The following is a 10,630-nucleotide window of genomic DNA, read 5'->3' as shown; positions in this document are numbered from 1 at the left end:
TTCCTCCAATTTATAGGGAAATGACTTAAAAAGCATATATGTTTGCCTACTGTTTCTCCCAACTTGTGGGATGGGCAGTATTGTGATTACACACACAAACACACCACACACACACACACGCACCCCACTTGCTCCTACTAACTGCAGTTGTGTCTCTTGTCCTTCAGAGCTGGTTTCCAGGCCCCTGCCTTCCTGTCTAAAGCAGAACAGAGTGCATGGCGCCTCTCGACTATGTCCAACATGTCCTCCCGTGACTCCTTCTACGACTCCCTGTCGGACGTGGCGGAAGATTGGCGAGAACGCAGACTTCTTGCCCGGCCTGTCGGCCTTCTCAGCCAGGAGGAGATAAACAAGAGTCTGGACCTGGCCCGCAGAGCCATAGCCAACTCAGAGACGGAGGACTGCGACTCGGAAGGGAGGACTCACAGATTTCAGCCCCTTCTCCTGGGAGCCTCTGGGGGTCGCCTCCCCCTCAGGGGGCCAGGCCGGGTGAGCACCTGTCCCCAGGGACGCCTGGCGCACACAAGCCCACACCTGTCCCGCCGCTGCCAGCAGAACGAGCCGAGCGCATCTCCTCGCCTGCGTCCAGGAGGAAGCCCGGCGTCTCGCCCCTGCTGGCCCGGCCCAGCTACATCCGGAGTCTCCGCAGGGCAGGGAAACACGGTGCCAAAGCCCCCAGCGCCAGTGCCAAGCCCAGAGCCACGCACGGGGGCAGGGCCGGGCCCCAGAGCCCGCTGTGCAACAAGGCGGCCACCCTCATCGAGGAGCTGACGGCCATCTTCAGAGAAACCTCCAAGCCGAGAACCAGGAACCCCAACGGGGAGTCCTCATCCCCGGACAGCGGGTACCTGTCCCCTAAGAACCAGCTGTCAGCCCCGATGAGCGCCTCGGCCAGCCGGAGCCCAACCGGGGACCAGCAGGAGGTGGAAGCCGGGGCCGAGCCCCTGGAGCCCGGGCATCACCCCGCGGCGGCCCGGGACGTGGTCCAGCCGAGCCGGAGCCCCTCTCCCCCGGCCGCCCGCCACCTGCTGGCCGCTCCCCGGTTCATCCAGAAGCTGCGGAGCCAAGAGGTGGCAGAAGGAAGTCGGGTGTACCTCGAGTGCAGAGTCGCCGGGAACCCACCTCCTCGGGTCAGGTACGACTCTTTGGTTGTGGAGGTGCTATGAGATGATGCGCGTGGTCTTTTGGCTTTACTTTAATGTGAAAGAAGAGATTTCTGTTACCCAGCAAGGGCTGGCTCCCGGAAGGGCATAGAAGTCAATATTATGGCCCCGGGTTTGTTTTTTTGTTTTTTTTTTTTTTACTCTTTCAGGCTGCGCTGGGTCATAGTTGCTGCATGCGGACTTCCTTGGTGGTCCAGTGGGTAAACCTCCGCGCTCTCAATGCAGGGGACCCGGTTGGATCCCTGGTTGGGGAATTAGATCCCGCATGCCTAAACTAAGATGGGTGGCCCTGTCTTTTGTGAAAAGAAAAAGCTTCATTGTGAGGTCGACCAGCAAGGAGACAGAAGGCCCGGCTCATAATCCATCTCCCGACCGGAATTTAAGGGTTTAGAGAATTTCAGGCTTGGAAGCTGCCTTGCTAATCAGTCCAAAAAAGCTCCTCGTGCTGTTGGGGTCATCCTGGAGACGCCCGTACCCGTCTTGCACATGCGCAGGGCTGTCTCTGTAAAATAACTTCAGGTTTGTGCAATGAACGTACTTATTAAGGGGGCGAACGAGCTTAAGCTGGGCGATGTTTTACCTGCGTCTCCTTTGTGCATTCCTCGGTCTGGAGGGAAGTAGGGGCGAGGACCCGGCTACCTACTTTCGGCTGATGAGGGGCGTGGATCTTTATAAGAGGAACGAAATTGTTTTGCACTTACTTGTAAGCATTCCCGAGTCCCGCCTTGAACTCTGAAGTCTGGGGCAGTCATCCTGCGAGTGGGGGAGAGGACTTTTTAAAAATACAAGATGGACCACGAGGACAAATTTGATGAGTAAAGAGGGTTTGACCCTAAGATACACAGAACTGCGACTTTGGGAATCCGTGAAAACATGTTATTTTTTAACATTTTAGTGATTGAATTTGGATTCAGGTAGGCCTGGTCCAGACTCTTGGGCAGAAACAGGCTACTGTCGAGACATCATTATCTTCTCGTCACAGCCAGGTGGAGTCTTAGCTGTTCTGTTTCCTTCTGAAAAGTGATTTAAGGTTTCTGGGAGTAGGAGACCCAAGGCTTGACTCTTTGTAGCTTTACTGGAGGATATGTAACCAGAAGGACGTCATAGGAGCCGTTCCACACGGGCTTCACTGGTCCTCAGGCTGTTGGTTTGTCCAGGTTCAAAGAGGACCCAGTCCCTGGGCTTGTGCAATGCGGGGGGACGTCCGTGGGAAGCATTAACGGACTAGATGCGTTTTATGTATAGAAGGTACGACACCACTGAGAGACTGTACACATTTTATCAAATCTAATTCTGTTACCACATGAGACCTTAAGGGAGGTCTCCCCAGAGAACATTGCATAAAGGCTCAACTGAAGCTTGCTTCTAGGGGCCACTCTGACCCTCAGCAGGGCAGCTGGTAAGACCTTATCCCAAGTCACGTTGGTTTCTTGGCCTGTTTTGGTGACTGTCTCTTTCAAGGAATGATTCATCATTTCAGTCCTCCCCATAGACTGAGGTCTCCAGGAAGCATGAAATTCCATCGTGTTCCGAGGGCCCCAGACACCTTTGAGTCACTTTGGCTATGAAGGCTCCTCTGTTGTCACTTTGAATTGAAAGATGTGGCCCCAAACGAGGGATCATTTCTTTGAGGAAGGCCTTTGTTACCTAGGAAGCATTCTCTGTCCTGCGTGGAGAAGCTTTGCCCCGTTCTGTGCAGGGGTATCACCAACACCAGCGCGTATCTACAGTGTTCCCTGATTCTTGGCCTAACAGTAAAGTCTGTTTACCAGTCATCCCCTGGTTCTGTCCCTCAGGTTTGCACCCCTTTTATCATCAGGGGTGGCCCAGTTTTAGGATTGTTTCCGGTGCAGATCAGGCAATTTTGTGTTACCTTTTGGGTGGTCGTTTGCATTTATAGGCCAGCAATAAACTTGTGCGGCCCTCCCATCATGGGTACCTTGATGTAGGTGAGTAATAGTTAATGTAGGTGAGCATGGGTACCTTGATGTAGGTGAGTAATAGCTCCTTGCACCACATGGTCATGCATAAGCTCATTAGAAATCCAGCCTCTGTGGTTGTTTGGTCCTGATCACCGTCTAAGTCTCGGGAGTCCGCATGAAATCCCCATGCATCTGCTCTCTCGAGATCCATTTCCAGATCTGAGGCTTAAACAGGGATAGGTGCACACTTGGCATGAGTGCTGAAGCCTTAGGATCTGGGTTTTTCGTTCTGGCTGCCTGTTTTTCTGTCTGATCAGCCTAATTTCTGTTAGTTATATAACGATCGGTGTTTGGGTGGCCCAGGCAATGTCCTATGGCTACTTATTCCAGCATCTATACATATAAATATGTGTGTATATATATAAAACAGCATCTAATAAGGCTGGTATCTCCTCTGCATGTTGAATTTCTTTCCGCCTGATGTCAGTAGACCAGTCTTTCCAGGTGGCCCCGTGTGCACGTGGGACAGAGAAGGCAAACTTGGAATTGGTATAGATAGTCACCTTTTCCTTAGCTCCAAGGCTCAGGGGTCTGTGCGGGCTGTGAGCTCGGCCTTCTGGGCAGACGGACCTGGACAGGGGCTTCTGCTTCTAGGGCTTCCTGATGAGCTACAGCTGTACACCCGGCCTTTCCAAGCCCCGCCTCGTCCGTGAAGCTGCTCGCGTCCGTGAATATTTCCATTTCCAGATTTTCTAAAGGCTCATCAGTCAGGTTGTATTCAGTTATTTGTATACAGTCGTGAGCAGGCTCTCCTGTCGTCCTGGGGAGCAGAGTGGCTGGCTTTAGAGTGGACGCCACCTGTAATGTGACATTTGGGGTGTCAGGTGGTGTGGCCTGGTATTTGCCCAGCCTCCCCGAAGTAAGCCTACATCCGCCGTTTCGTTCAAGTAAAGGTGGCACACTGCGCGGGGCATGCACAGTGGCCGGCTGGCTCAGGGTACATTTTTCAGCCTCCTGTGAAAGGTCATAGGTTGCAGCCACAGCCCAGAGGCAAACTGGCCATACTTGACGTACACGCCCGATTGTTGGACTCAAGAAAAGTAAACTGCTGGCCTTCCGGAGGTACCTAAACATTGAGTTTGCATTCCAAGACTCACGCCCTGTCTTTCAGACACAAAATGCCTGGGCGACCAAGTGCTGGGCTGTGAAAAGCTTCTCCGTGACGGTGTGGAACTCATTATGGCATCTCGGAGTCCAGCTTAATGGCGTATTGTCACTTCCTTTAAGAGCCTCATGTTGTCGCAGAGTTCAAAGTTAGGAATCCAAGTACGACAAAACGCAGCGATTCCTAAGAATTCTCAAGAATGCCTTCTGGTAGTGGCTACAGTAACCATAACTATTGCTTCTCTTCCATCTGGCAATGTTTCTTTGTCCTTTGGATACCTCAAATCCTAAATATTTTAGAGTTGGTTGAGAAATTTGTGCTTTTCCCTTGCAGTATTTTGGTCCTAACGCTTCCTTAGTTCTACGAGCAGTTAGTATACCATCCACATATTGGAGTAAGACTCCCTCATTTAATTGGAGATCCCTTCAATCCGTGGCTAAGGCTTCCCCGAAGATGGTGGGGTCCTGCTTCAATCCTTGTGGGAGTCCCAACCCGCGGTATCGTTGTTTTACGTCAGACTCTGGATCGTCCCATTCAAAGGCAAACCCCTGGGTCTCAGGACTTAGGGGTATGCAGTAAAGGGCATCTTTTAACTCCAGAACTGTAAACCAGCAAAAGTCTCCGGATAAAGTTGTAAGTAAAGTATAAAGATTTGGCATCACCAGATGTATATCCTCTACAGTTTGGTTAACAGCCCTCAAATCCTGTGTAAAAGTCATCGCTGGTCCCGGGTTTTTGAACCGACAGGATGGGAGTGTTATATGAGGATTGACAAGGTCAGAATAATTGGCATTTAAGAAAGGTGGTCGTCGGAGGCTTTATACCTTCTTTCAAATGCCTGTTGCTTCACATTCGGAGTCTTGGCCTCTGGACGGAGTTTTACTACTACTAGGTAAGCCGTCTTGTCTCTTCCTGGCCTCCCATCAGCCCAAACATCCACGCTTACCTTTTGCAGAATTTCTTCAGGGGCTTCTGGGGGGAGGCTTGGTCTCCCGATCGTAATGGGGCAGCCTGTGGGGCAGAGGCTTGATGTGGGAGCGCATTTAATTTCCCCAAAAAGGGAACAGGGCGTTTGAGCAGTTACAGCTGGCTGTTCGAGATCCCTAGCTGCTTATCATCTGTAAGCCTCAAAAACCGCCTCGAGGAAGGTGGACGGGTTCTCCTGGGGTCCTTGCTGTACTTCCTGGATCTTATTCAAGCCCTGCTGTTTGGGGGCTCCTGTTGAAGTCTGGTTATTAAACACCCCTTATGATGATTCAGGCTTGCTCAGTTCCCTTGGGTCTTTCGGGTCCCAGCATCCTGGTTCAGCTCCGGGTGTGGCCTGTGCCACCCGAGTTCTGACTGGATGATTTGGTTGTGATTCAGGGAAACTTTCAGCTTCCTGGCAGCCTTCTCTAATACCATCCTATGCGCCTCCACAGTCGGGTATTCATGAGGGCCTGTATGTCAGCCCAGTTAGGGTGATGAGTGGCAAAACGGATGTAAAGAGATTCTCCGTTTTCTGAGGCTCATCTCAATAAGATGGCTTATTATTTCTCCAGTTGTATAAATCCAAGGCTGATACAGGAGAATCCCCTGGGTTGGCCTTGGCCATCTAAGCCTGCTGGGACCTGTCTTAACGGAAATGCCCTGCCTGAGGTAGAGTGTTCCCTGGGCCAAACTGAATACCCTGGTGGGTATGGGGAAGAAAGAGTGTTCCTTTGTGACCATCTGGTATGGGCAGTACAGAGCCGGACTAGCAGCCCTAGGAGGGCTGGTAGGACCCTTTGCACTGACTACAGGCAGACCTCCTTCATAAGACAGGGAAACCACAAGAGGGGCTGACGGAGGGGCTGACGGAGGGACTGGATGTAGTAGGTCAGGATCATGGTTTGGTTTTGACTCAATTGAAACAGGCTTTTTCTGAGGTTCTTCCCTCTGAATCACAATTTTACATCTCTTCTGCAAATTCTTATTCTGATATAAGGACATAAATGACTGTGCAATGGGATTTCGTCCCAGTTTTCCTCTCTCTAACAAAACAAATCGAATTATAAGATAGTATCATAGTTCGAAGACCCATTCTCCAGCCATTTCCCCCTGATTCCAGCTGATACTGAGGCCAGGCAGTGTCACAGAGAAAATCATTGTCTTCTTTTCCATCGGCTCATAGCTAAACATTGACCAGTTTTGAAGAATACATCCCAAAGGACTACAGTCAGGTATACTATTAATGTTCCTCATTTGAAAGGTTCCTCTCAGGATGACCAGAGCAAAATGACACCAAGGAGGTGTTTTGGTTGGAAATGCCTTTAACCCAGGCATGGGGTATGTTCTTCTGGGGTGGGTTCCTGTGAAGCCACTGCACACGATGGGGGAAAACCCCCGACACTTCCATGAGGCAGAGTTTCCAGTCAGGGAGCAAAGTCTTCTATCTCCTGAGTCGGGGACCTTCGTTAAATCAGGTTTAATAAAGTTTTGCTACAGACATCCAAGGGCCTCCCCCTATTGGCCAATCCTAACAAATTCAACAGACTTAGACCAACCTGGACAGACAAAGAAATCCAAGACTCTGGGACTTTAACCCAGGGTTCAGGACTCTAACCTGAACTATTTTTAAAAATTTTATTGGAGGATAGTTGATTTACAATGTTGTGTTAGTTTCAAGTGTACAGCAAAGTGATTCAGTTATACATATACATATATTCATTCTTTATCAGATACTTTTCCGGTATAGGTTATTACAGAATACTGAGTAGAGCTCCTTGTGCCATACAGTAGGTCCTTGTTAGTTATCCATTCTATATATAGTGGCATGTATATGTCAATCCCAATCTCCTAATTTATCCCTCCCCCACCCACATTTCCCCTTTGGTAACCATAAGTTTGTTTTTGAAATCGGTGAGTTTATTTCTGTTTTGTAAATAAGTTCATTTGTATCATTTTTAAAAATTAGATTCCACATATGAGTGATATATGATATTTGTCTTTCTCTGTCTGAGTTACTTCACTTAGTATAATAATCTCTAGGTCTATCCATGTTGCTGGAAATGGTATAATAATCTTAGTATAATATAGTATAATCTCTAGGTCTTAGTATAATAAGACTTATTATAATAATAGTAATTAGTATAATAATTATACTTAGTATAATAATCTCTAGGTCTATCCATGTTGCTGGAAATGGGTGTTGCTGCAGTATTTTGTTCTTTTTATGGTTGAGTAATATATACAATTCCATGGTATATATGTACCATGTCTTCTTTATCCATTCCTCTGTCGATGGACATTTAGGTTGCTTCCTTATCTTGGCTATTGTAAAGAATGCTGCAGTGAACATTGAGGTGCAAGTGTCTTTTCGAATTATGGTTTTCTCTGTATATATGCCAAGGAGTGGAGTTGTTGAGTCATATGGTAGTTCTATTTTTAGTTTTTTAAGGAACCTCCAAACTGTTCTCCATAGTGGCTGTATCAATTTACATTCCCACCAACAATGCAGAAGGGATTCCTTTTCTCCACACCCTCTCCAGCATTTACTGTTTGTAGACTTTTTTTTTTTTTTTTTTTTGGTGATACGTGGGCCTCTCACTGTTGTGGCCTCTCCCGTTGCGGAGCACAGGCTCCGGACGCTCAGGCCCAGCGGCCATGGCTCATGGGCGCAGCCGCTCCGTGGCATGTGGGATCCTCCTGGACCGGGGCACGAACCCGTGTCCCCTGCATCGGCAGGCGGACTCTCAACCACTGCGCCACCAGGGAAGCCCTGTTTGTAGACTTTTTGATGATGGCCATTCTAACCGCTGTGAGGTGGTACCTCATTGTAGTTTTGATCTGCATTTCTCTGATAATTAGTGATGCTGAGCATCTTTTCATGTGCTTTTTGGCCATCTGTATGTCTTCTTTGGAGAAATATCTATTTAGATCTTCTGCCCATCTTTTGACTGGGTTGTTTTTTGACATAGAGCTCCATGAGCTGTTTGTATATTTTGGAGATTAATTCCTTGGTGTTTGCTTCATTTGGAAATATTTTCTCCCATTCTGTGGGTTGTCTTTTCGTTTTGTTTATGGTTTCCTTTGCTGTGCAAAAGCTTTTAAGTTTAATTAGGGCCCATTTGTTTATTTTTGTTTTTATTTTCATTACTCTAGGAGGTGGATCAAAAAAGATACTGCTGCGATTTATGTCTAACCTGAACTTTTGAGGACCTTTCAGATTTCCCCCCAGGGTGGGACTCTAACCCATGATCCTGATGAGGTTTTTAGACAATTTAGGCACAGGCATGTTTTAACAAGGTTACTCACCCAAAAGACATCTGATCCAGGAGCACTTTCTTTTGTCAAAGGGGAAAGTAGCCTGAGGAGCCTGGAGTCCCATGGTGGGAAAGCAAGAATCTGAAACCCCACCCTCTGGACACGGGCAGTCTAGGTGGCCACTCAGGATCAGTGGTGAAGGCCCACACACCCCGGGGGCTTCAGAGCCACGGACAGTTGGTCACAAGACATGGGTCCCTTCGTGGTCACCAAAAATTGTTACCGAGCAAGGGCTGGCTGCTGGACACACATAGGAGCCAATACAATGGCCCCAGCTTTTGAGGAAAAAAAGTGCATTATTGTGAGGTCCACCAGCAAGGAGACAGGAGGCACAGCTCAAATCTGTCTCCCTGCTCCAGGAATCAGGGCATAATTTAAGGGGTTCAGGGAATTTCAAACTTGAAGCTGACTTGCTAATCAGCTGGTGTTAGCTCCTTGTGCCGGGAGCCTGGTTTTCCTCCTTGAGGGATGCCTTGATTCATAAAGGGCTCTGATGGCAACATTTCTATTCTTTGGGTTCCGCAGACTGAAGATTCTTGGTTGCAGGTCATCCTGGAGACGTGGGTTCCCCTCTTACATATGAGCAGTGCTGTCTCTGTAAAGTAACTCAAGGTTTGATCAATCCACAGCCTATTTAAGGAGGCAAACGAATTCAAGCACGTCAGTGTTTTACGTGCTGTTTCACTTCCTGTAGAGTCAGCCCTCTGGAGCCCGAGGTCGTATTTTCCAAGTACTTGCAAGGCAGAGGCAACCTGGAATGGCAAGTAGTAGCTGTGCTGGTTGTCCCTGGTGGGTTGGATCTGTCGTCATGAACCGGTGCTGCTGGCTAAGGGGGGAACTTAGGATGCCCAACTGATAGATTCAAGTGCAGTGCATAATTTGAATATGAGTTGCTGGAGATCGTTGAAAGTGTGCCGGAAGCCAGAAGTTGTCTGGCAGATGAAAAGCACGGGTATGTGCGGCCAACCACGAGGGCGGCCCCGGATGTGTCTGGTCTGAGGCATGGGCTCCACTGGCAGATGCTCCTATGCTGAGCGCACCGCACCTTCAACGTGGCAGAACTTTCCCACAAGACAGACATAGATACCAGGCTGGACGTGGACAGGCCTGTTGTCCATGCCCAGGCTCCGGCCACGAGAGGGTGGACAGCAGACAAACAGCAGGCGGGGAGTGTGCCGTCGGTAGCCACTGTAATTTCTCTACATTCTTCCTCCGTAAATGCAGCATTTGTACCTTCTGTGCAGAGAGCTTAAGAGGAGAGACCCTGGGGTCAGATTCCAGGGTTTCCCATCACGGCTTCACCTTTCACCAAATGCATCCGTCGACAAGTTATTTTGTGACTCAGTTTATTCACCTGCGAAATGGGAATTATAATACCCACCGCCCCCATTCTGTTTTATGACTAAATAAAATAATATGTGGAAAAAATAAAACAGTGCCTTGCACCTAGTAACTGCCACTTTGCTGTTACCTATTATTGTTATTATTTCTCATTTCTTAATTTCATATGCCGAAATGAAAATAACAGTTCAAGGCAGGATTGTACTACAGAAAATAAGCCATTAATGCATTTATCTGGAAGGTTTTGCTTTTATTAATGAAGAGTGTTTTGCCTAAATTATGTAAATATGCAAAAGTAAATTCAAAATTAAGAAATTTGGCGCAAAGTTAAGGAAGACACCATTGACTACGAATTGCAAGGCTGATAATTTCTTATTAATGTAGCATCTCCCAAATCACAAACTTTACCACTCACGGTACATCCACTGACACACACTTTGCTGGAGCTGGTTCCTTGGGCTGACAGATCACTACACACAGACGTGAAGTAAATCAGCATTACTGGCTGGAAAGTGGTGGAATTAGGGGCAGGGAATTTTTTTCAAACCGGTTTGTTCAACTAATCCACCCTGCGTCCGTTTTTACAGTAAGTCTACTATATTTCTTTTAGAAACTGACAGCAGAGGGCAGTACGAAACTTCCTGATGCATTCATGTAATTAAATATGTCATCTTAAATTCTGCATTTATGTATATTTTACGTAAAGATTTTTTTCTTATCGTTTTTCCTGTGATAGAAATGAAATGGAGTATTTC

At 48.0% G+C, this 10,630-nt stretch overlaps 1 protein-coding gene across 1 annotated transcript in view; it reads left to right on the top strand.

Annotated features, from left to right (window-relative positions):
• The first annotated feature begins 231 nt into the window (after positions 1-231).
• PALLD (palladin, cytoskeletal associated protein) overlaps positions 232-10,630 on the top strand; it is a 385,145-nt gene continuing 374,746 nt past the window's right edge. The window contains 4 exon segments of the mRNA XM_032634913.1: positions 232-291; positions 293-329; positions 332-412; positions 415-1,135. Of these exon segments, the coding sequence (XP_032490804.1) occupies positions 232-291; positions 293-329; positions 332-412; positions 415-1,135 (899 nt within the window).

The sequence above is a fragment of the Phocoena sinus genome, chromosome 6 (genome assembly GCF_008692025.1).
Source record: "Phocoena sinus isolate mPhoSin1 chromosome 6, mPhoSin1.pri, whole genome shotgun sequence".
NCBI classification, from domain to species: Eukaryota; Metazoa; Chordata; class Mammalia; order Artiodactyla; family Phocoenidae; genus Phocoena; species Phocoena sinus.
The sequence above is the reverse complement of the archived record's forward strand: the minus strand, read 5'-3'. Positions and strand labels throughout refer to the sequence as shown.